Raw genomic sequence first — 25,395 nt, 5'->3', positions numbered from 1 at the left:
TGCCCCACTTTGCTCAAAGCTGGGAGGGGACACTGCAGACACCGCCTGTCACTTGCAGCCCTGCCAAGACCAAGTCCTGCTCTCCAGCCCACAGGGAGCCCCCCACCACCACTCCAGAGGGCAGTGGGGACAGAGGGCAGGGGACTCCCTCAGAGGTGGCAGCCTGGCCACAACCCTTTCCAAGACCCAGCCGGCTGCGAACCTGCCTCCTTTCCTGTTTCTGAACAAACACGCCTCCGGGAGTTCTCAGTCACTGTCCTTCCTCCTAGTGGCAAAGGCCAGAATGGGTGTGGAGCAAGGGGTGTGAGTGATCCAGGCTGGGGTACAGGATACTATACTACCCCCTCTTCTGGGGTCTGGTGTCAGCACTACGGGACCAAGCCCCCTGCAGATGGGGAGACTGTGCAGCCTGAGGTCAGCAGGGACCTGCTCAAGGCCACAGGGTGGCTCCCCCCACATGAGTTACTACGTAGGCTGGGGTGTTGGCCTCAGGAAGAGGGGTGGCCCTGGGAGCAGAGGCAGGGATCTGGGGCTTTAGTGGAGGGGGACTGCTCGATGTGGGCAAGGGATCCCCAGCCTCCACCTTTCACCCTGCCAAGCAGCTCTCATCCCCATCCATGACTCCCCAACACTCAAGGCCCTTTCTCCGGCCCAAACTACTGCTCCCCACTGCCCCTCCCAAGCCCTTCCTCTCCTCCACCCCAGGATGAACTCTGTCCACAACGCCCAAGACATTTTCCTTCTCCCTGACTTTCCACAGGCTGTTCCCCTACCCAGAGTAAGAACACCAACAGCTCACGCTCAACTGTGGCCCAAGTGCCAGACAGCACAGGCTTCTAGCTTTCTAGGCTCTTACTCTCATTCTTAAAGGACCCTGCTGTCACTACACCATCATTACACCTGTTTACCAGAGGAGGCCAAAGAGAGGTAACTGGCCAAAGGATAGTTTTGGGCAGAGCTGGGGCTTGAACACACATCTGACTCAACCACTCCCTCTGCTGAGGGAAATCGCAGCCACCTTGTGACACCCTGCCCAAATGTCACTTCCTCTGTGAAGCCCTCCCTGATTTCCCCAGATGTAACTTCTGTTCAGTGACAGTCTCCTCCCCACTCCCTGCAGGCTTTGAGCTCCTTCAAGGCTGGGACACAAAGCAGGGGCTCCTGCACAGGCGGGGCCTGGAAGTTGGGGCTCAGGTGACCGCTGGACACGTTGTCTCCTGCCCAGTCAGCTGAGCAGGAAGGGGACTTCCGTTTCTCTCTGAGCCTCTGCAGTCAGGAACAGAAGGGCACCAAGGTACAGAGGAAGTCATGCAGGGCATCTGCAAGGAGAGGGGAGGGCTGGAGGCCTCAGGGTGCCCTGCGCATTACTGGGCATCTGTGAAACTCCATTTCTCACAGCATGAACCCATTTCCTCACTGAGTCCTCCGAGTCCTGCTAGCCCCCTTTACAGCTCAAGAAACTGAGGCTCAGAAAAGAGAAGTGGCTTGCCCAAAGTCTCAGTGCTCGAACCCGGATCTCTGGTCTCTCAGGCTAAGCCTGGAATGGGGGAAGAGGGGAGTAGCCAGAGGCCACTTCAAGGAAGGCAAGGTGAGGTGGACCCCAGGCCCCGAGAGACCCTTGAGGACTGAACTTGCAGCACACACCTGTGCACACTTCCAGTCTCAGCTTGAACCCATCCATGCATGGGGAACTCACTACTTCAGGGACTCACCACTTCCTGAGGAAGCCTCGTACATTGTTATTCAGCCCTGACTGTGGGAAAAATCCTCCCTATTCTGGGGAGGAGCAAATGAATGGTACTGCCTGATTTACCCTCAAGCTGATGACAAAACGGGTTCAGCGGCAACACCGCAGGGCCCTAGCCACACAACCCGCACTCGGCACTCAGGCGCTCGGCGCTCGGGAGGGTGGGGATTGACCTCAGGCCCGCTGAATCCCAAGCACTGGATCTCCTCAAACGGCTGTCCCATCAAGCAAGCTCAGCACAGGACCAGCCTTCCCGTTTCCACAGAGAACCCACTTGGCCCAGAGACCCTGGGTGCTACCAACCGACAGAGACTCTGGCCTGCCCAGGAGCCCCCTCCCTATACTCCAACCCACCCAACCTCGGAAGGAAGGCCCGGCCCGCACTGGGCCCAAAAGGCAGCCTCCTGGATCACACGTGCTTCCAACTGAGGATTCTGTTACAGGAAAAAAGAAAATGCTGCTCCCATTTCCCCTCCTCCCTGTCCTGCCTCCCGCTCCAAAGAGAGAAACTTTTCAAAGGAGGTGGGCCCATCCACTCAGAGGGGTCCCAGGCAGATCGAAAAGCCCCATCTCCTTTGGGAGATGCCAAGGGCTCCTGGGACAAGACCCTCCAAAGTCCAGCCACCTGTCCCTCCACCTAAGAGCTGGGGAAGCCTGTTAAGTCCCTGGAGAGAGAAGGCGTGTGGGGGCTCTGAGATGCCCCCCCCCAAGCTGAGAGGTTAGGGCCGTGAAGGCAAGGTGAGGGAAAGCCAAGATCCACTCAGGATTACTTCATTGCCAGGCTGCTGTGTAAACTGAGGCATAGGGAAGCAGGAGGTGGCATCTGAGAAACGAAGAAAGAGAACCCCGAAATGCAATCTTCCCCTTTCCCGGCCCAAGGCACAAGGGGAGACTGGAGCTTAGTTTCCCAGGACGCTGGCGGACGAGGGAGAAGCTGGGGGGATGGGGATCAAGCAGACACAGTAATGGGCAACGGGAAAGGGCGATGGGGGGTACCCGGCTAAACAGGGCAGATCCAGGGTCCCCGGCAATCCCGGGCATCAGGTGGCGAGGTGGCGGTAGGGGGAGCCCAGGGGTCAGGGGTCGGGGTGGCGCCTACCCCTGGCGGGCCGGGTCCGGCTGCGGGAGCGGCTCCTCTGTCGCTGCAGCCGGGGCCGCCGCAGCAGCCGGTAGTAGTAGGAGGGCCTCCCGGTGCTCTTCCTGGCGCTGCCGCCCGCGGACATGCTGCCGCCCGCCGGGCACCGGGCCGGGCCTGGGCGCGCTCACACGGGCCCCATCGCCCGCTCCGGCGCGCCCGGCGGGCGTCCCTGCCTTCTCCCGCGCGCTGGTGCGGTCGCCGCCGAGGCCACGGCTGCCCTACAAAGTCGCTCAAACTCCTCCTCCCGCCCCCGCCCTCCCCGAGCAGCCGGCCCCGCCGCGGGGGCCTGGGACCGGGAGGCCGGGCTGGCACCGGCCCGGAAAGGCAGCGCAGGAGAAATCCCGGCCTGGAGTCGCCGGGGCGAGGAGGCCCGGAGTGCCCCAGGGACCCCAGGCAGGTCCCCAGGAGGGTCACCGTGCCCGACCTCGGGACGCACAGGGCGCTCCAGCCCGCCCGCGGGTGTAGACCGTGCACACCCGCGTGCGCGCGCTCCCGGGCACCGGACAGGGCGAACGCCAGGCAGCCAGGCGGGCACCGCGCTGCGAAACCGGTCACCTTTTTAGGGTCTGAATGAGGCTGACAGGGCAGGGCGCGTTTCTGCCCCAAGCTCAGTGGACTAAGTATGGATCCGCAAACACATCGCCTGGCGAGCTCCCGGCCCTAGCCCCCCTAACCGGGTTGAAGAGACTTCCTTTCACGCAGAAAACGTGCCTGTTCTTTACATTTTCAAAATTGTTCCGTTTGAGACCCATATTATTTGTATGTAATTACAATCTCAGTGTGTATCTCGACTGCACGAAAAGAAGGGAGAGGTAATGAACACCTCTGAACCGCGCAGGCTTTGCCAATCTGATCTAGACCGTGCCCCAATACAACAGGACAGATGCCATGGGGTCTTCCTCCCCCTGGGCCTTCACAGCAGCTCTGGCAAGCCTGGAGAAGAATCCCGACCCTCCCCAGGAGGTGGAAAAGGGAGGACGGGAGGAGAGAGGTGCCAACTGCTTCCTTTGCCTCCTGCTGAAAGACTTCTCCAAGTCCCTCTCTCCCCGGCTCAAGAACTTTTCAGGCCTCCCCAAGTCCAGACAACCTTCCTTGCTATTTGGGGCTCCAACCATCTGGCCCCAACCATTCTCCAGCCTCACCTACTCTTCCCCTCCTTCTCACTCTCTGCGCTCCTCCCAGAAGGGTCTGCCCTGCCAAAGGCCATCCTCCTCGGGCCCAAATTCCACAGCCTTCCCTGACCAGCCTGGGCTTTGGTGGTCTCTCTCTCTCTCCTCCTACTTGCCCCTGGAGAAGCATTTATCTTGTAAATTATTCAGACAACCACCTGCCTGAGCTCCATTCCCTCAAGTATAGAAGGGGAAACTGAGGCCCTGACAGGAAGGGCTGACTGGTCTCAGTCACACAGAAAATGGCAGAGGCAAGTGGTCTTCGCCTGGGGCTCCCAACACGCGGTCTTAGGGGTGTGCTTGAGGGAGAGTCATCCGTGGGTGCTGGAGACAGTCTGGAAGTTCTCCAGAACAGCTGGAAAGGTGTGGCCCTGGAGGGGGCGGGGCAGTCTCGGCAGAAATCCAGGCCGGGTTTTGCACCTCACAAAGAGAGCCCCCTCCCTGGCTCCCTCAGCCAGGGGGGTGGGCCCCTAGGTCAGGAGGAGCCTGGATCACAGCTGGAAGCCAGGCGCCTTCCCAAGACCAGGGGGGAGGGGCAGAAGGGGTATTGCTCCTCCAAACCCAATCTGGGTTATCCAAAGACCCCCCGCTGGCCCCTGGCCCCAGAGTGCTGGCCCGTCCCTGGGGCAGATGGAAAACCACAGTGCCTGCAAGGACACCATTAGCCTCCTTTGGGTTAAGCATTGCTCTAGGTCATTCTCAATAGCAAACTCTGCCGGGGAGCCTCCCTTGCAAGAGCAGAGGCCCCAGAGGAAAGCTGTATGCACCCTCCTCTGGCCAACCCCCTCAGGTGGGGCTCCTGCAGCCACCTACCCACGCCTTGGCACTTCCAGAAAGAATGACCTCTGCAGCCAGGCCCACCAGTTTCGGTGGGTGGAAGGCTCCCAGGAAGTCCAGCTCAGGGTCGGGGCATCAGTCCTGTACCCAGAGCCTGGAGTTCATCAGGCCCAGTTTCCTTCCCAAAGCAGGAAGGCCCTGATCGGCCAGGGTCTGGCCTCCCCTTGAGGGGTTGAGAGGTTCCCTGCCAACAGACCATCATTGGCTGAGTGAGACAAGTGGCCTTGGCCTGGCATCCCCAACTAGAGATTGAGTTGTCTGTGTGTAAGAGGGAGGGGAGAAGTCACCAGGAGCTCAGGACCTCTGTAAACACTGTTGGGCTCCAAAGGTCTGGCAGAGTCTCCCTGCTTATGCTTGGGCTTCTCAAGTTCTCTGTGCCTCAGTTTCCCCACCTACAAGGAGAAGCTGTGGACCCCCAACCTCTCTACCTTGTGGAGGGAAGAGGGTCAGCTATCGAAGAGGAAGAGGCTTCTGCATTCCTGGCCTTGGGATGGGGTGGACATTGCCAGCCACCCAAGCTGAACTTCTCCACAGGCCTCTGGAGGGTGGGGAGGAGGAGCCAGCTGGGGTACTGTGTAGGCAGGGTGCAGGGCAGGAGCTAGAAGACAAGGGCCTGGGCTCCCTGCCCCTCCTCCTGTCCCAGGACCCCCAGGGAGGCAGGCAGGCAGACAAAGACTGCTCCCGGCGCTCCCCAGCAGAGCATCTGGAATCAATCCCGCTATGGAGCAAGCCACCCACCCCCTTTCACTGCGCCTGTGGCCTCCTCCCTTTAAACAGGAGCAGCCCCCTTTCTGGAGGCCACTTAGACTAGAGGAGGGGCATTTGAAGACACCCTCCTCACCATCATTTCCTGCAATATCCCCCCCCAAGGGGAAGCCCTCTGTGATTGCCCTGGCCAGCATGGGCTTCCCAGGCCCTGCTGATCTGTGAGCTGGGGCCCCACAGGGCTGGCAGTCTGTCGGTGGTCTGTTCTCCACTGTTCTCTGGACTCCAGAGGGGCTCCTGAAGAGGCCCAGCTCCCACCTCCTTAACCTGCTGCTTTAGGTAGGGGTCAAGGCTGCCGCCTCCAAATCACCCCAGTTCATTAAACATGTATATTTCTGGTTCACTCAAGACACCTGATTCCATGGTTCCAGATGGGCCTGGGAATCTGCATGTTTAGTAAGTGCAGGCAGGAGGACAGGGACCCGCTAAATCAGATCGGACCCCCCACCACCTTCACCTGCCCTTAGAAGCTTCCCAAAGTGAACTCACAGAGTACTGAAAAGGACCAAGCTTTGTCACAAAGCAGCCACCTCCCCTTGCACTCCTGCCCACTCCAGCCCCTTATCCATCTGCTCCCCAAAGTCCCCCCACTCATTCCCACCCCGCCTTTGCCCTATTGGTCAGATGGCTGCCATGAAGCTCTTCCTTCCGCATCTGGTCAACTCCTCCTTATGCCTCAGGACCCAGCTCCAACATCACCTCATGAAAACAGTGTGAGCCCCAACGAGAGACCCTCCCCACCCCCACCCCCACACCCCACCAGCTGGGTTGTGTCATGAGGGCACAGGAGAAGACCAAGGAGAGACGGACCCAAAGAACCTACCTCTGGGCAGAGAACCATTAGCATCTGGGTGTCAGGAGAAGACTTACACCCTGCTGGGAAGAGGGGGTGGACGCCTTAGAGCTGGGCTGTAAGTCCAGGTAAACCACAGGCTGGGGGGGAGAGAGGATAGGTCAGGAGGGGCACCAGATGCAGAGTGGGGGGCCAGCCTAGGGCAGTCTCCCATCCTACTGGGGTGTGAGGCTTAAAGTCAGTGAGGGAGGAACAAAAACACATATTGTCAGAATTACCCCTGAAAAGCCTTCAATGGCTCATAAAGGACAATGTTTCCTGCAGTGTCAGGACAGAGGTGAGCACGAGGCAGAAGGGCCTGGCCTTTAACGGGGAGGCCCTTTGGCGCAGGAGGAAACAGGAGCAACAAGAACCAGTCTCCTAACATTCGATCCCATGGCGGGGGCGGGGGGGTGCTCACACCCGCAGAAGTCTAAGACTTTCCACAGAGGAGTGCTAGAAGCCTGCCCTGGAAAGGTCTGTCTGAAGATGAAGCTTGGACTTAATACTGATAAACTGTATTCAACAATTACTGTGTGCCAGACCCTATCTGGGGCATTCAACTCACAGTATCCCATTAAATCTCACAACAATCTGAAGAGGCCGCTGGTTACCACCTTCATTTTAAATATGGGGGGCACAGAGAGGGTAAGTAAGTTCTCTAACGTTACACAGCTGGCACTAGGAGTCAGTCAGGATTTGAACCCAGGCAAGCTAGAAAAAGCAAAGTTCTTAAGGCGGAGCAGGACTTCAACGCAGAGAGGGAGGAGGGGCAACAGCCTGGAACTTTCCATAAAAGCCTGCTTTGACAAGGAACAGGAGGAGGTGAAGAGGGTTAGGAGTCGTGACAGGGGAAACATTGGAGCCCACGCCAGGCCCCACACAATGGGTGTCTGGAGGGCTCAGACCTGTCAGGTTTCCTGTCGGGACGAGGGTAGGCAGCAGTGACCCGGGGAAGTCCCTAGCCAGGCGGCCGGGCACATATCCGCCTCCCAGGCCAGCCTCCACCTTTGAGACTGAAGCCCCAGATAGTGGTGTGGTTGAGGGGTGCTGTGGGGGGCCGTAGTGGTCAGGGTCATGGGCCTCGGCCTGGAGAGGTGGCCTGTCTGGCAAGCAATGACAGCTTCCAGCATCTAGAATGTGTCCAGGAGCAAGGCTGGACCAGGAGCGGGGCCTTCATCAGGATGTGGGGGAGTAGGGGCTTTCCCCACACAGTGGAAGGTGCAAAAAGGGCCTGCGAGGTCACACTCGAGGCCAAGCCAGCTGTCCACCGCCTCCACTACCCCCCAGACTTCTTCCCGAAAGCCACTAACAAATTTGTTGACATCCTTCCCAGAAAATGGCCCCGTCGCGTCAGGGCCATGCTGACCCCAGACTTGGATGACTCTGTCTCTCTCAACACAGGTGGAACCAGGGGCCTGGTCAAATGTGGATATTTATACACACATAGACCCTTGGGGAGTGTATTTTTTAAATAAAGTCACCCGAAGCTGGACTGAGGGTGAGCCTGGGGAGACATCAGGGCCCTAACAGGGGGCAGAAGGCCAGTGGCAGGGTCATTGTGTTTCTTTGTGTGCTGTGTGACTTAAAGGAAGCCTCTTGACATCTCTGGGCCTCAGATGCCCATGTGCTAAATAGAGATGAGACATCTCCGTCTCCACCCAGCCCACCTCCATAGGGTTCCATCAGGATCTAGAAATCCCTCCCCCCCAACCAGCACCGATATGTTCCCTCCTGTCCTCCAGAAACCCAGAGATGATGCAGTTCCTTCGTACATGTCAACAACCTGTCATAAAATCCTGGGATGTCAGAGGTAGAAGGAACCTGTGGAATCGGTGATGGGACAGGAGAAGCTGAGGCCTCACGAACAGCCACTTGCCCCGGGGATGCTGCCTAATTCATCATGAGCCCAGATCTGGCATCAATTCCCCAATCATCAGGGGTCTCATTGCCCCTCACACCCCAGCACAGAGCAGTCAGGGTGGGGCAGCTTCGCTCCCTGCAGATGGAAAAGGGAGGCAGAGACAGGTTGTGACTTGCCCAATGTCACACGTGAGTGATGGGGGCAAGGCCACCTTGGGAGTTAAACGGAACTGCCAAGACCCCCCCTTCCCCCTTTGACTCCTTGGGCTGCCACCCGCCCCCCCCCCCCATGCCTGCTATCTTCTGCCCACAGGTACCCTGGGCTTTTCTGCTTCAGACCGGCTGCCCCCGAAGCTCAGGGCTCCAATCCCAGGACTGGGGGAGGCTGGGATCCACTCTCCAGGCCCCAGCCCCAGCCCTCCTTCCTCACCCCCACCCCAGCAGCCAGCATTTCAACCCAGATGGCCGAGCCTGAAGCAACTCTCTCCCTGCACTTCCTCTCCCTGCCCTGACCCAGAAATGCTGCCAAGCTCCAGGTGGGCCCCCAGCCCCTCCTTCTCTAGGCCCAGGCCTGGGGCTGAGGCTCCAGGTCTCCGGGCTTCTTCCTCCCCTTCTAGTTGATGGGCCCAGACAGCTCCACACCCACTGGGTGACCAGAGGGGGTGGCATATGGTCCCAGTGTGAGGTCAGAAAGCCCCCTCCCTTCCCAGGCAGGCCTGCCGGGTCATCTGTGAACCACTTCATGGCTGGCACTGGCCTGGGTTCCAGTCGGGAGGGGCCTCGCTCAAACCTTGCAGATCCCACTGAGGAGGACAGATGAACTGGCCCAGTAGCCAGCTCCCAGGAAGCTCCCATCTAAGCGGGGTGCTGAAAGAGTAGAGGATGTGGGGTAATGAATCAGCCTTTCTTGGCTGTGTGACCCCAGACTAGTGTCTTCACCTCCCTGTGCCTTCAATTCCTCAACTACTGAATGGGCTTAGTGATACTTACACTTTGTGAGGTTGTAGAAAGTCAAACAGCATAGCGAGTCAAAACCCTGCATATAAACTGACTGATACCTGTCCCTCTGGGCTATTTCTTTTCTCACTTATCCGGGCTCGTCAAGAGCAGGATAGGCAGAGCTGGTCAGCAGAGTTACCAGCCCAGAGTAGGCTCAGTAAGACTAAGTAGGAGGGATGGTAGCAGCATTTGAGAGAAGTGGCTGACCCCATCTGATCTGGAGTCAGCACTAAGGAATTCAAAGGAGGGAGAAGTCCTGGAAGACTGCCTGGAAGAAGAGTCATGGCATTGAGCCAGAAGGCTGAGTAGGAGTTGACTGGGTAGAGAGCAGAGGACTATATTCTTGGAAGCAGAAACAGCACGAGCAAAGGCCCTGAGGTAGAAACCAGCAAGGCATATGCTGAGGGCAGTGTGTAGAACTGTGAGGTTGGAACAGAGGATGAGGTGGGGTCTTGGGAGCAGGCTGTATGGGGTGTAGACCCAAGTGGCAGTGAGGCCCAGGCAGCCCCTTCATAAGGGGAGAAATGAAGTGGTAAAGAAAGAACACTGACCAAGGAGGCAGAGAATCAGGCTCGAGGCCTAGCTCTGTGGCTGCATGGCTACCTGACTTTGATACGTCATACACCTCTCTGATCACAACTCCACAACTATAAGGGAAGGCCTGGCTTTAAAAGGCAGGACTGCAGGTGGGAGGCAGGGCCTGCAGATGAGGGGCTAGGTCAGATGTCCATAAACTACACTGAAGCATTCAGAAACAGAGTTGAGGGCGCCCCTCTCAACATCACTGAATCCAACTTTTGGTGGGTAGAGCTAAAGAACCCATAGTTTTAAAGTTTTCTAGCAGCTTTCTTGGGGAGCCCCTGGCTAAGATGGTTGTACACTCAGCTGGATATCTTTCCAATCCCTGAGCATGCCATACATGGCCCCGCCTCAGGGCCTTTGCATGTGCTGTTCCTTCTGCCTCACCCACTAACCCCAGATCTTCAGATGGCCAGCTCCTTCCTGTCACTCAGGCCTTGGCTCAAATTCACACCCTCAGAGGCCTTCCCTGGCCACCTTATCTCGAGTGCCTCTGCCCCAGTCCTCACACCCTGTCCCATCACCTTGTCCTATTATCTTCAACCTCCCGCTGCATAAAACTATCTTCTCTGCGGATTCGGTTGTTCACTAATTGTCTTCCCCTAAACTGTAATAAGGGCAGAGGCCTTGTCAGTCCCGTCGCAGCCATTCACCACTTGGTGAATGAGGTGACTAGAGGGAGCTGGGCTCAAAGCCCCTCTTCTTTTCTCAAGAAGGGCAGCTGCGGGACCAGGGGCAAGTCACTTCACCTCTCTGGGCCTGGCTCTCCTCCATGGGACATGCAGAGAGCAGGCTGCAGAGCTGACTTTCAGGCAGCAATCTGGTGCTGATCTGGAGGCCAGGCTGTAAGTCCTGACTAACCCGGAGCTGGCAGAGAATAAGGGAACGGACGAGTAAGCACCTTTGCTCTGCGGTGTGCCTCTGAGCATGTCCCCTCCCATTTGCAGCCCCCCACCCTGTTTCTCCTCCTGAAAAATAGGGTTGGCCTGGGGGGGCCCTTGGACACTTACACGCAGAGCGTCTGTGCCCAGTCCCGAACATAAATGGGAACCACAGCAGGTGTTAAGAGGAGGGGCAGGCTGGGCCAGAACCATGGTTCTCACACGTACCGGCCTTTCCTGGGGATCCCACCCAGCCCGACGCTGGCATCCCAGGACCACATAGGTGAGAATTAAGTGTAGCTTCTGTAACCTGTCACCCCTCAACTCTTGAGAGCAAGAACAATGCCGGCCCTGCCCCCATTCTGGAAACAGCATTTTGTCTGGAAATTCCACCAAGGGGAGGAGGAAGGGCTGGGGCCCTAGAATTTCTGTGCCTGCTCAAACAGGAAGTAGCCAAAAGTTTGGGGCCAAGGAAAACAAGTTCAGGGTCATCCTGGAAATCAGCAGTCCCCTTGGCTGTGACTTGCCCCTCTCACAAGTGGGGCTCTCCTCCTGATTAATGATTAACATAGACAGACAGATGGTGTGTGAAAGGGGGATGGTCCAGGACCACAGGCAAAGGCCTAAAAGGAAGCAAAATTCACCCAGTCTCATCTGGCATACCTTTGATGATGGGGAGCTCACTACCAAATGATCCCTCCCCCGCTTCCACTCCATCCTCAAACAGTCTACAAGTGACAGTGCCTTCCCACAACTAGGAATTGCAGAAGGCCTTCAGGGATCTAGTGGTCAACCAGGGCTGACCCAGGGCTCAGAGGGCTTGGGACTTGCCCAGGGTCTTCCCGCAGTTCCCAGGAGTAGAGGAAGCTATTACAGGCACAGTAAGGAGGAGCCAGTAGGAAGGCCAGGGCTGGAGTTTGAGCTTCAGCCCCACCCCCACATCCCTCCGGGCTAAAATGCCTAAGTTAAATTGGGGGGGGCTGACCTCTAGCTGACCTTTATTAGAAAGCCCAGAGGACGCTGGGAGGAGGGGAACTGAGACAGCGTGGAGGTGACCTGGGTTACAAAGGCCCCTATGCAGCCTGTCTGACCCACAGCCTTTCTCCTCTTCCCTGTAGCCTCTGCCTCCGGAAGCTGCAAGAGGGCTTCAGAACTTTCTAGACCTGCTTTCTCTGCCCTTGGGTTTCTTATGTCCTCCTGTTGCCCCTCTCTCCCAGCCAGCCCTCTTACGTGGGCTTCCATGCACACACAGACCGTCTTCCCACTGAGGCCCACATCTCCCCCTCCCCAATGGGTTCCTTCCAGGCCCTGCCAACCCCAGGGCCCACAGAGCCGCGTGGGACCCTCTGGAATAGCTGGTGGTGCTGCCCCCTACTGGGCTATAGAGCCCTAGGACAAAGTCCTTGGCCCTGGTGCCACCACGGGGAAGGAGGGCTGTGCCTCTTGAGATGCCCCAGGGTGGCATGGCACAGGGTTCCAGTCTGCTGAGTGACGTGAACTGCCCCCCCCACCCTCCCTGGGCCCCTATGCCCACTGGAGCGAAAGGGATGGCGCAGAACCTCCGTTCTCAGGTTGGAGGCGTGTCAGTCCCGTGGCAAGCAGGTTAAAATGCAGATGCCCAGGCCCACTGGGGAGAGTCTGGTTTAGCCAGCCTGGGAAGAGCCCAGGAGTCTGCATTCTTCCCCAGCCAGGAGTGAGCTCACCCTGGCCACACTGGCCCCCTTTTGCTCTCTGTCTCAGATCCCCGGCTCTGTATGGGTTCTGGGACTCCAGCTCCCAATGGCGTCATAAGCCTCTTCCAAACTGCCACCTGTCTCCTGTCCCTTTCTCAGCACTCCACACGTGGCAGGCAGGCAGGGATGCCAAGCCTTACAGTACAGATGGGGAAACCGAGGCTCAGAATGGAGAACAACAAAGTTTGCCCACAGTCCTCGTCCCTCAGAGAAGCCCCTGGCTTCCACCTCCCTCCCCAGCTCCCCAAACACTATGGAGATTCTGGGGCCCCGCAGGTCAGTTCAGGCCGGGCAGCAGCCTTGACTGGCCCCCTTTGTCCTGGTCCGTGTGCCCTGCGACCTCACCAGGTCCTGGGCTGATTAAAATATCCCCTTACAGTTCCAGGACGTCTGGTGTCCCTTTACAGGGCTGGGAGGGACACGGGCCCATCTGAGGACACTGTCAACTTGGTACTGCCCTCTGGCCGGCCTCAGGAGCCGAACATTGCCCGCCCCACAGAGATGAGAGAGCATTCACCTGAAGTGTTTACGGAGGCCAGCCAGGAGAAGCCAAGGCCCAGGGAGGGGACCTTGCCCAAGGTCACACAGGACCCAGTTATTAACCCCAACACAGAGCTTCCTCTCTGCCAGGTAGTAAGAAATCAGTGCGGCCACAGAACACCCGTAAGAGGCGGACACTATCCTCCCATTTTGCAGGCACAGAAAGGTGACCGCGGCAGACAAGGGACTCGACCTCACGTAGCCTGGCTCCTAATGGTGACCCCTTGCTGCCACAAATGGCCTCCCCTCTCCTGTCCTTGGGCCATTTTGTTTGCAAAAAGGCATGTTATAGCAATGAGGTGGGGCCCTTGGCTTCTACTCCCAACCTGAGGTGGGGGGGTGGTCACTGCGTGTTACCCCAGTCCCCGACCTCACCTCTCGCCACGGCCTACACCTAACGGTTCCTCAGCCACGCCGGTCCGCCGTCCTCTAGCCCCAGTTCTCTCTTTGTGTCTTTGTTCCCACTGTTCCCCTCGGGACACAGGGCAGGCTCCCTAGACTCGGAGCGCTCTGTGAAGCCGGCTATCGCTAGCTCCAAAGACGAACTTGAGTCTGTCCTCTTCTCTCCACTATCACTACTCAAATCCAGGTCGCCACCATCTCTAGCTTTGGGAACACCCACAGCCCCTGACTCGTCCTCCCAAATCCTCCTCAAGTTGATTTTCTGCAAAGCAGCCCGAGTGAGGATTTTACAGCAGCCCTCTGTCCCGGCCACCCTGGCCTTGCTCGCCTGTGGACACCCGTTCCAGCTCATCCCTCCACCCCCCGCTCTCCTGAGCCGCCTGGCCCACTCCCACTCCTTCTTCCTTTCCAGAGAAACCACCCCCTTGCCACCCCAACCTCATTGCCTCCCCCCCAAGGCCTGCCCACCCCATTTTCTCCGGGCCCCCCTGCACCTCTTCTCCAGGGAGCCCTCTGCAGCGTGCAATGATATCCATGTTTTGGTGTTTCATCTCACATTTGCCTCTCCTGGCACGCTGCCCTGCCCAAGGATCAGGTCCTGCCCGCCTGGCTCACATCACCACCCCGGTGCCCGGCCCGGTGCCGTCACGTGGCTGCTGCCGATTGAGAGGGGAAGGGTGTCACGGTCATGAATGCGGGAAAGCGCCACACACATGAGCGTGCCCTGGAGTCCCTGGACCTCTGGGCTTCTGAGTACCATGAAGCGAAAGGGGGCCAAATGACCCCCCCCAGACAAGTCACAGCTCAGGACTTACTAATTTCCTCCCTGCAGGTTTTGATGCTTTCATTCTATGATGTATAGCCCATCCGATAAATTTCCCCATTACCTTTCACACGCCACGTGCTGCCTTTCTGCCAGTTCGTAATACATTTGGCTCACTGGCTTCTCCCTGGAGAAATCTAAGGCTTGACTCCAACTTGGGAGCAGACCCGCGAGGCCACGTGGGATTCCAAGGGCTCATTTCAGGCCCAAACCTCGAGCAGGTCGAGCCTCGCACTCAGGACTAACTGGGCAAGTCCCCAACTCCCCTCCCGCCCTCCCTCTGGCAGGCCTCCTGGCAGAAACAACGCAGGCTGTGTTGTCCAGGGCCCACTGGGGCCCTGGTGGCCAGTTTGAAGGCTGGGCTGCAGACTCTAGTGCGTCTCCCAGCCTCGATGGTTTCCAGAGACTCCACAGACATGATCTTAATCTACCTCTAACGCCCCGAGGAAGGCGGGAACTCATCAGACCTGCTCACAGTTGAAGAAACTTCTCCGAAACACAGGAGATGGCATCCCAGCCCTGCTTAGCCCACTGGGTTCAGGTGCAGCCAGCAGAGATCTCCGAAGGCAGCCACTGTGCCAGGCATTGTGCCAAGTGCTTGACTGGAGTAGCCTCACTCACAGCCAGCTTTAAAGGCCAAAGGTACTGTAAGCCCATTTTACAGATGGGGAAATCAAGCCTCAGAGAGAAGCAACTTCCCTAGGTTTGTATAGGAAGCAAATGGCAATGAACCAGAGGAAGTACTACTAATATGAGGGATAAGAAAGGTCTAGAAGCTACAGGGAGCACACAGCTAGAGGCAGAGCTACCCACTCAAAAAAAAAAAAAACAAAAAAAAAGAAGTGACAGGGATGCAGGGAGAGCTCAGCAAGTTAGGGGTTGGAATCCGCACCCCCCTGGGAGAGCTCGGCTGTGTGACCAGGGGCAAATCCCTTCCTCTCTCTGGGCTTCATCTCCCCCCCACCCTAGAATATGAATACTGTCCTGCCCTGCCCGGGGCTACACAGGGCTTGCATGAGGCAACATGCAGGAAGCTGCCTTGTCAACCGTCCAGTCCGGGGCAGAGTCATTTCTGCGTGTTGGAACAGTGAAGGAAGACATCATGCAAAGAGCTGCAGGGAACCTCGGTCCGCCTCTGAACCGTGCTGGGATCTGGACAGAAGACCCGGGCTCCTCCTCGGATCACAAGCTGCTTACCTCCCTCTGGGATCGGGCACCTCCCCCTGAGGCATGGGGGCGACCAGGCGGCCCTCCTGCTCCCGGGACCACAGATCCCCACACTGCCCAGCCGGCTGTGGGGCACGGACCAGAGGGCATTGCAGGCCAGCCTGGCCCGGGTCCCCCCCTGAGGCCCACGGCCCTCGGCCACTAAGTCTGCTGTCCAGCCCAGTCCAGCTCCTGAAAGTTTCTGCTTCTGCTTTATAGTTTCCGTGGCAACCACCTCTCTCCTTTCGAATGTCTTCCTCTCCCCAGTCACTTTGCCATCTGAAGAGGCAAGTTTCTCTCTTCTTTATGAGATGAGGAGAATAGAAGTGGATTGGGGTAAGAGGTCAGGGGTGCAGCCAGGGGCGAGTGCAGCCACAGTGTGCCCCCCCCCCAAAGACCTCTGGGCTTGGACTGCCCACAGGGCCCCCCACAGCAGGCTTCTCCAAATGTGACTGCGGGCCCTGCAGGAGCAGCTCAGGCTGGGGTGGGGGTGGGGCGAATGTCAAGGCTTTGCAAGCTGGCTGGGCCCAAATCTGCCTGCCACTGTCCGTCTTCACCCACCAGCGCCCTGTGTTTGGACCACGGCCACCCCCCCTGCCCCACGCTCTCTGCTTGTGGGAATCCTTCCTTTCCCAAGGCCTGGCTGCAAAATCGTCCCACAGGAAGTCCCCGCTGATGCTGCCGCCACCCGTCAGAACCCCCCACTTCCCCACTCTTATCTGTTCCTCCCCCACCCAACCGCCGCCCACTGCGACGGCCTTCCACCCTGCAAGCAGAGCTGATGTCCCCCTCACTCCATGTCCCAGCAGAGCCACAGGGGGGGCCACATGGAACCTGGGGCCACAGAGTTCCGGGCTCTAGTCCACGTTCTACCACCAGCGGGCCATGGGCTGGCCACACACTTGCTCTAGAACTCTAGCTTCCCCGTGGTCAAATAAGAATGGCACTCACTTCCTCCCGGGCTGTTGAAGACTGAAATGAGTTTGCAGGTCTGAAAGAGCTTGGAAAATTGTGAAGTGCTGTGGGGAGTCCGGGAGTATTTTTAGGCACTGAACTAGTGCTGCCAATGAATAGTCCAAAGGCCTCCTTGACCCCACGGGTCTCTCGGCTCTCTTTCTCCACCTGCTGACCTCCCGAGGCATTGACTCCACACCAAGTCCTGGGCCACCAGCTTCCCTGATGCGCGCGCGCGCGCGCACACACACACACACACACACACACACACACACACACATACACACAGCCCCTGACACACGAGGGGCCCGCAGCTCAGCCAGTGCCTGCTGTTGGCTGGGGGGGCTGAGGATACCGCTGAGGCCCGAGTCAGCAGGGAGCAGCCCAGGCCATGCGGCAGGGCAAGCGTAGAGGAATAGCTTCTTCCTAGCCGGTGGGGACTGGGGGCTGGGGCTGGGGCCCGAGGCAGTCCCAGCAAGGGCTCCCCCACCCACTGGGCTGTTCACTGCCTTCTCCTGTTCCACTGGGACGCACCCCTCCCCTTATGGTCTGGTGGGCTACCCAGGAACACCTCCCAAATGTGCTGTCCCCAGAGAAAGGTCTCTCCCTCCCCCACACCAGGGCCTCCCTCCTTTCTCTGGTGTTGACAGTGAACTTCACCCCTACTGCCCGCCCAGCCTCAGACCTACACGTCACCCCTTCCAAAATGCTCACAGAGGCTGCACCTGCCCAGGCTTGTGCTAGGAGAGGGCTGGTTTCCGTGCGCAAGGGGATGCCTGGGGCTGGGGCAGCTCCTGTGGACACCTGAGGACCATTTCACTTCCCTGCGAAGACCCGCGGAATCAGAGGGTTTTAAGCAGGCTCGAGAAAAACGAACAAAGACTCGTGAAATGTCAGGACAAGTGAATGAAGACAGGGTCGACTCCCTCCTGGGCCTGCCCTTCTGTCCCCCTCTCTGCTCCTGGTTCAAGAGCCCAGGATTCCCACAGCTGGCATTGGGAAGCCAGGCCATTCCATCCCCACACAGGGATGCCTGAGAGACATTTCCCAGGAGCTGGCATGTGAAAACCCATGCAAATACTAGCACGGTCCTGGGAGGCACACTGTCTGAGCCCAAGGGGGCTCAGACACAATCCCTGTTCTCAGGGAGCCGACAGTCTGGTAGGTCTCATGAACTGCCCCAGGGACCCACCAACAAGGGCCCCAGGCAAAGTATAAGGAAGGCAGGAACTGATTCTCACTGACAGGGCAGGCGGAGATCAAGGAAGGCTTCACAGGGGAGGTGGCATCTGGGCCAGGACTCTGAGCAGGATTCCAACAGGCAGAGGACATGAGGGAAGGGAGGGGACCCACTGATGTTTCACAGCAGCCTGGGAACCAGAGAGAGACGAGACTTGACTTCCCTTTTCCAAATACCATGTGGTTAGACCATGGTGAGGGGGTGGGTCTAGAGGATGTCGGCCCCGTGTCTAATCAGCTGGGCCTCTTAGGCCAGGCGGGTGACACATGCCGCAAGATGGCCCAGAAAGAGGCACTTTCCAGCCTGGCTCCTGACATCAGACCCGGGGGCAATGTCTGTTCTGGTCACTGCTGTCACGGGGCAGTGGCCCCAGAGTGCCAACAGGAGACAGAGCCTGCCAGGTCTTAAAAGCCCTAAAGAAAAGAGTCTCCTCGAGTTCCCTGAGCAGCCCATTCCGGGATTTCACACCACCCCACGGTCAGCCAGGAAGTTCTTCCCCGTATCTAACCTACATCTCTCTCGCTGAAATGTACGCTCCCCTTGTTTGAAGACACAGGAATAACAAAGCACAGAAGCTAAAAGACCTCACCAGGAGCTCTGTTTGCAGCTGAGGTGGCAGTGGGGGTGGGTCATTGGGCACAGACACCACCCCCGGCCCTGACAAGAGAGGACAAGGCCCGCTTTGTGTGCATGATTAATTTATAGGCCTGGGGAGGGCCGAGCGAGCGGGAATGTCCTCTCCCCAGGCCTTGGAGGCTTCCCTGACCCAATTTAGAAGCTGCGTTTATTGTGTTGTTCATGTCAAACCTTCCCGATGAGGCCTCTATTCCCAGCATGCTCGTGAATTTTCCAGGGGTTTAATAGTGTACAATCTGAGAACGATTTATTAAGAAGATTAAACCCCCCAAATATGCTTCCGCACGCTCTACAAAACACGGCAAATTTATTCTCCAGCGTCAGTGGGCTCCCATTGCCCGAGCAGCACAATCAGTCAGCAAACCCCTCGTCCTGGGGAGTCAGGGAAGCCACACGGGGTGTGGGAGTGCCCGGGGAGGGTCCAGGGGGAGTGTGGGAAGGTGCCTGTTTGAAGACCCTGTCCTGGTCCCCTGCCCACCTTGCCCCCTGCTTCCCTGCTCAGCGAGGGCTCCTGGATGCTAGATGCAGGACGCTGGTCTAGATGCGTCCTGCTCTGGGACTTGGAATCAAAGAGGAGCTCCTAAGGTCATCTCTCTGGGCACCCCTCTCATTCTCCACACCTCCCGTCACTGGGAACTCCTGGAGAGGAAGGCCTGGGTCAGTTGTGGCCGGAGGTGTTGGAAAGAGGCGCAGTTTTTGCTTGACCCTTCCTGGGGGGAGGGGAGGGGCTACACTTGAGGGGCCAGAGGAGGCCTCACCGAGAAAAAGCTGGATGGAGGATGTGAGGTCAGGGAGGAGGCAGGCCTGCCCCAGCCCTTGGGACAAGGGAATGACAGCAGCACTCAGGGCCCACATGGGGCGGACCTGGTCTCAGATGCTGGTGCAGAGGCCTAGGCCTCAGTCCTGATCCGAGACCGCCGACTGGCCTCTCTTCTCCCTGCAGGCCCTCCAGCCCAATGGGTCCCCAGGACCATCTGTTTTATCACCGCCGATAAAAACTGTCATGGCTAGGGCCTGTCCACCGCTTACTCTGTGCCAGGCACTGGGCTGAGCTTTAAACACATCGTCCCTTGTCACACCCACGCCACTCTGCCAGTGGGTGCTGTTACCATCGCATGCCTCGGATGAGGGAGTGAACATTTAGAGTGTAATCCACACGCCTAGGCCAGGCAGTCAACAACCGACAGAACCAGGATTCCAGTGCTGCTGGGCAGACTCCAGTGTCTGAGGTCTCAAAGTCCTCCCAGCCCACCTAATTCCACAGCTGGGACAACTCCGGCTCCTACTCCTTGACGCCCCTCCATTTGGGCTCAGTTGAGACCTCTGCATCCCCCACCGGAAGACGGCCCAGTCCCCTTGATGGCCACCCAGCCTCCAGCCTCATCCTCTCCAGCCTTCCCTCCACCCAGCAGCCAGAGGGACTGTCACAGATCCCAAACCTGATCATGTCACTTGGCTGCTGAAACCCTCGCCATGGTCCCCTGGCCGACAGCGCAAGGTGTAAGCTCCCACTGCCCTCCTCCCCTCTGCCCTCCCTCCCACCACCAACTCCACATTCACCACCTGGGCCCCAGGCTTCCCGTCTCCACGCCTTTGCTCACACTGCTCCCTTTGCCTGACATGCTTTCCCCATGCCTCTTACTTCAAGACTCTCAAGGCCCAAATCTAAAGCCATTTTCTGCATAAAGCTGTCCCAGGATCAGGACCCTACAGTAGAAATGGCTGCTCCCTGCTTGGAGGGAAGTCTTTCTCCCCTCGTCCCAACCCTCAACATGCCCAGGAGCTCCTGCGGGACAGGGTCTCCTCCTTCTAGAAGCTCCTTCCCCTGATCCCTGCATATAGCAGGGAACGAGGATTAGGCTGGTTTCGTGCAGATGTGGTCAACTTGACAACATGACACCTTGACCTTGTGAGGGAGAGGAGGCAAGAGTGGCCTGAGTGTCCAGTCCATGAGTCCTTTACCTTTTTGGGGGACCATGGACCCCTGTGGCCTCTAGAAAGGTCTAAGACTCCCTTCTCAGAAAAATGTTCTTAAATGCATAAAATAAAATACCAAGGATTACAAAGAAAATCAATTACATTGAAATACAGTTATCAAAATATTATAAAAAAACATGTATAACAACATATGTGCTTTTTATTAATGCTTTAAATAACAAGATCTAGATCTAAGAGCTACTGTTATTCTGAAGTATGAACAAATGTGATATTTCAAGACCCCCACGAAACTGTATGATGACACGATAATGTCTGTGATTTCCGTGATTTCTACAAAATCACTGAACGGCTGATGCCACTGTGGTTTATCACTACATTTGCAATTGGAAGAAATAGAATTTGTAACTGTAATCAGAGGTCAGAGAACATAATTGTGGGATTTTTTTTTCCTGTCCACATTCTTGGATTCCACTCAGAGACTCCTGGAGGCTCTGGTTAAGACCCCCTGGCTTAGAGGTGGGGGGGGGAGGGTGTAAGGGAAAACAGCAGGGTTTGTCCTGGAGCCCAGGTTCTGGCTGTGTGCTGCCTGGCACATCACTGACCTTCTCACAGCTCCATCTCCACCCACCTGCCTCGGTGTGATCATGGAGGAACCAGGGCCCTTGCCCACAGCCTTGCTGTTCGGGCTTATCCCAAAGCCCTTCAGTGGGGTAGGCTTCGCAGAGGCCCCTTGGAGCCGCAATGCCCCAGACAGCCCAGCTCAGGGCCTCAAGGCCCCTGGCTGCCTCCCAGAAAACTTGTTTTATGTCCTGAAAGACCAGGGCTGACAGGTGATAAATCGCCCAAAAAGGCTGGAGTGGGCTCACACTGTCTGCCCGGCGCCCGCCCAGCCACCCTGCTACCCACCACCACCCTCTCAGAAAGGATAAAAGCACCATTAATTACCAGGGAAGAAAGGGCGCCGTGAGGACGCGCCCAAAGGCTGCTCAGAAATCATCTGTGGCCTCATTTTCTGAATGTAGCGCCAAGCCTAGGGGCCGACTGTCAACCCTTGCCGCCCTCTGTCACTGGCAGGCTGGGCTCTCTTCCTTCTGGGATCCCCTCCAGGGCCACCTTTTAACCTAGGTCTTGCCCGCAGAGACCCCTGACCTATCCACTGTCCGTGAATGGATTGCTTTTTGCAGACAGGGCCCCCAAATAGGGTTCCTCAGCTGGGGGTGGGACCTGAGAGGGAAAGGGAATGAGCGTGTCGCCTCTGCGGCCTTCAGCAGCACAAGTCCATCAGCAAGTCCACTACGGAAGTGTCTTGAGTCTCACCCAGACCCCACTGCCAACTCTAGTTATCACCCCCCACCCAGGAGACTGAGTCACCTGCATGGTAACCCCTACCAGTTACTTTGTGTGGGTCTGTGCCAACAACTGTCCAGGCAAGAGGTCAGCCCTGTTATTATCCCATTTTATAGACACAGTAACTGAGGCTCAGAGAGGTTAAGTGACTAGCCCAAGGAGGCACAGCTGGAAACTGACAGAGCCAGGGTTTGAGACCAGTCTGTCTGGTTCCACATCTCCCCATTAGCAGCTTTTCAGCCCCTACATGGTCCCCCCTGCAACCACAGGTGGCCAGAGAGTCTCTCTAATGGAGGCTTTTGAGGCCCCTCCCTCCCTTTCCCATCCCTGCCCAGGGGCTCCCTCAGAGACTTGTCTCTAAACCCAACTGGTCCCAGTCTCACCTCCTCCTAGAAGCCTTCCCTGACTACCCACCCTCCGTGGAGTCAGAAGTCTTCCAGTACTTAGCAGAAGCTGCCAGGGATGGCCACTAGCACTGCCTGTGGGGCTAAACGAGTCCTTTTCTTCATCACCCCTACCACCATACACCCTCAGCCAGACCCAGACACCCACAGGGGCTCTTCCAAGAGGAAACACGAGGAAAATCATGCCGGCAGATGAATGAGTGAGCCGTGGCTCACGCCAACCTTCCATCAGAGACAGATCTGTTCACAGGCAGGCAGGGGGCAGCTGCCCCAGGATCATCTGAACGGGGGTCCACCTGACCAGTCAACCAGGATGGCTAAGCCAGGTTAGACATTGACTTTGTAGCCACTCTGAGCAGAGAAGAGCCCTGGGCTGGAGGAACAGAGTCAGCAGATGCACTGGACCCACATGTCACTCTCGAAGAACCCACAGAAGGGCCAGACCCCTTTTCAAAGTCAGGCAAAACCATGACTTCTGCTCCAAGCTCACGGCAGGAATAACAGCAGTGCCGTTCCCGGCAACAAGCCCTTTCCTGGTAGATGTGCTTACCCCAGACAGAGGGACGCTGGGACCTGAGCCCGACGGCCTGCAGAAAGCTCGAAGCATCAGACAGAAACGGGGAGGCAGAGGTCCAAGTCCTGACTAGGAAAACCTTCTGAGAATCTCTTCGTGAAAAAAACAAGTCGCAAAATGATAAATGATTTTTAAAAAATTGCTAAACAGAATCACAGATGTGCTGTGGATGCATGCGTATAGATGAGAACGTGAAAGAACCCTAAGAAAAGCAGACTCCAAAGGCCCCCACCCCAGCTCCTGGCTGGGTCCTGCCCTGAAGAACTCACCCAAACTCTTCCCCGCTCTTGATGCCCCCGAAGATGGTGAGCAAACCAACGTTCACCCCAGCAGGCAGGAGGCTTCCCCGCCCCGACCTTTGTGGAGCGCAACTCAGGAACATGGAGCCCAAGTTAAGATCCATAAAATGTCCATTTTAAATTCATATATTCTCCTTCTGCAATCCTGTCCCTCAGACAAACTCTCACGAGCGTGCAAGAACAGATGTACAAGGATGTTGACGCACCCGTTTGCAGGAGGGAAAAAAAGAAAACGTCAACAGCATCCGCGTCCATCACGGAGGACCTGGCTGAATTAATTGCCGTCGCTTCTGCACACGGAATCCCGTGTGGCTGTGGGGCGGCGGGTGGCAGGGACGTGTGTACCGACATGGTGAGCTACCGGCGAGGAGGCAGGAGATGTGGGACAACCCCCTGGGCAGACAGGCTCGTGGAAGCATGCAGGGAAACAGGTTCTCGCATATTCTTCAAAAAAAAATAAACGGTGGTTACTCCGGGGAATAGGGTGTGTGTGTGTGTGTGTGTGTGTGTGTTGGGGGGGGAAGGGGAGCGGTTCTGTCTTTGCTCTATACCCTTCTGTACCACTTCCACTGTAAGTCACGGAGTATGCCAATTTTATATATCCTAGCACAGATCCCGGTGCGGACGGATGTTGATAGCGGAGGAAGCTGTGCGTGGCCGGGAGCAGGGGGTATATGGAAAGCTCTGCACGTCCCACTCAGTTTTTCTGTGAACCTAAAACTGCTCTCCGAAATAACGTCTGTCTAAAAAAAGCGAGAAGAACGGAGTAAAAGCCCTTGCAAATGAAAAACACACAGAACTTCCCCCCCCAAAGCCCACACTCCTCCTGGTTGAGGCTCCCTGGGCCTTCATCACTCTTGGGCTGAGTCCTAAGTCCCAGCCTAGTCTCACATCGTCCTGGCGAGGCGCAGAAGGGGGGGGGCACCCCGCTGAAGCTCAGGCTGGGGAGCCCTGCTGAGGTCCAAGCCCTACGCCTCTGCTCACACCCTCTCCTCTGACCAGTTACGTCCCTGCACCTTCTCTGATCAAACATCATCCTCCCAGAAAGCACATTCCAGGTGCCCCCACCCCCTGAAATGCAGACTCTCTGACGACAGTCTGTGTCCTAAATCTCTCTCTGTAGCCGCCAGGGTCGGCCAGTGTCTGGGATAGAGCACGGGCTCGTGAAACGTGGATGCCCTACTGAACACACTGGCATTTCTAGCAGCCCCGAGCTCTGTCCGAACAGCTCTCTGCGGCCACTCATTTTGCCTTGAGTTATGAATCCGCCTACCCTCAGCAGCACTGAGCCCCTCGAGGGGCTCCTGGGCCCACACCCCGATGCGGGCCCCAGCCCACTACCTCACCTAGCTCGGGAACCGAGAACACAAATGCCGGCGTGAGCCAGGAAGGGAAGAGGATGGGCCAGGCTGAATGGAGCGGGCGCACGCCAGCCCTCGGTGGTGCTACTGGAAAGCAGGCCCAGGAAGATGATCCAGTTTCAGAAGCAGCTACCGGGTTTTAATGTAAAATCCTTCTGACTTAGGGGTGCCTGGCTGGCTCAGTTGGAAGAGCATGTGGTTATTGATCTCGGGGTTGTGAGTTCAAGCCCCACGTTGGGTGGAGAGATTACTTAAATAAATAAAACTTTAAAAACAAAAAACAAAAACAAAAAAACCCCTCCTGACTTAAATGTAAGCAACTAATTCACATTTAAAAACAAATAAACACTATACAGGTCACAAGAAATAGGGCTACAGGCCCAAATCCTTCTAACCCCCCTGCCTCTGGTAGCCTGAGGGAACAACAGTGCAGAATTCGGAGCAGCCATAATTCAAAAAGAAGAAAAAAGGCAAGAAACTCTCCTTGATCCTGCTGTCCCGTTGACCCAAACAGCCCCGGAGCCCACACTCCAACCTCAGCACCACGTGGAATTTAGGGACCCACCATTCTGGAGGCAGGCTGTGTGACCTGGGGCAAATAACTCCACCTCTCTGTTTTCTCCATTGCAAAATGGAGGCAGAGAATAATAACAGTACCTGTCTCCCAGGGGTATTGTCTGGATGCTGGTGGTTATGAGGGAGAGGACCTAGGACCTAGGAAAGGACCCCAGCCCATAAGGGTTCTTTCTTCCTTACCATGACAAACAGGATCAGCTAGCCTGGAGGAGGTGAGGGACACAGACACATCACAGAGGGGCCGGGCGGCAAAGCTAGGGAGCCCCCTCTCCTTTGGCCCCCTGACCATGCCCCTGATGAGGCAGGGAATGGTTAGCCTCAGAGTTGCCCAGGGAGGCCTTTCACAGATGCGTGCTCGTCTCCAAAACCACTACATCCCCAAATAACAGAAATTAGCACTTACAGAACACTTGGTACCTATCGGGCACCATGTTAAATGCTTCGAGTAAGTTCCTGTCATTTCACTTTCTCGACAATCGCAGAAGATAGTTATTATTACCTCCCCATTTTACAGATGCGTAAACTGAGACTCAGAGAAGTGACCTGACTTGT

General features: G+C 57.0%; 1 protein-coding gene across 8 annotated transcripts in view; it reads right to left on the bottom strand.

Annotated features, from left to right (window-relative positions):
- DAB2IP (DAB2 interacting protein) overlaps window positions 1–25,395 on the bottom strand; it is a 186,262-nt gene that overhangs the window by 120,743 nt on the left and 40,124 nt on the right. For 3 of the 8 annotated variants that reach the window (XM_044389567.3, XM_044389572.3, XM_044389570.3), the window contains exon 1: window positions 2,847–3,032. The exons of the other annotated variants lie outside the window; for them this stretch is intronic. In XM_044389567.3, coding sequence (XP_044245502.1) covers window positions 2,847–2,970 — 124 coding nt within the window. In that variant the 5' untranslated portion in view covers window positions 2,971–3,032. Of the gene's footprint in view, window positions 1–2,846; window positions 3,033–25,395 lie in introns of those variants that run through there. 8 annotated transcript variants of the gene reach the window in all.

The sequence above is a fragment of the Ursus arctos genome, unplaced genomic scaffold, assembly GCF_023065955.2.
Source record: "Ursus arctos isolate Adak ecotype North America unplaced genomic scaffold, UrsArc2.0 scaffold_18, whole genome shotgun sequence".
NCBI lineage: Eukaryota > Metazoa > Chordata > Mammalia > Carnivora > Ursidae > Ursus > Ursus arctos.
This window is presented reverse-complemented; position numbering and strand designations above follow the sequence as displayed.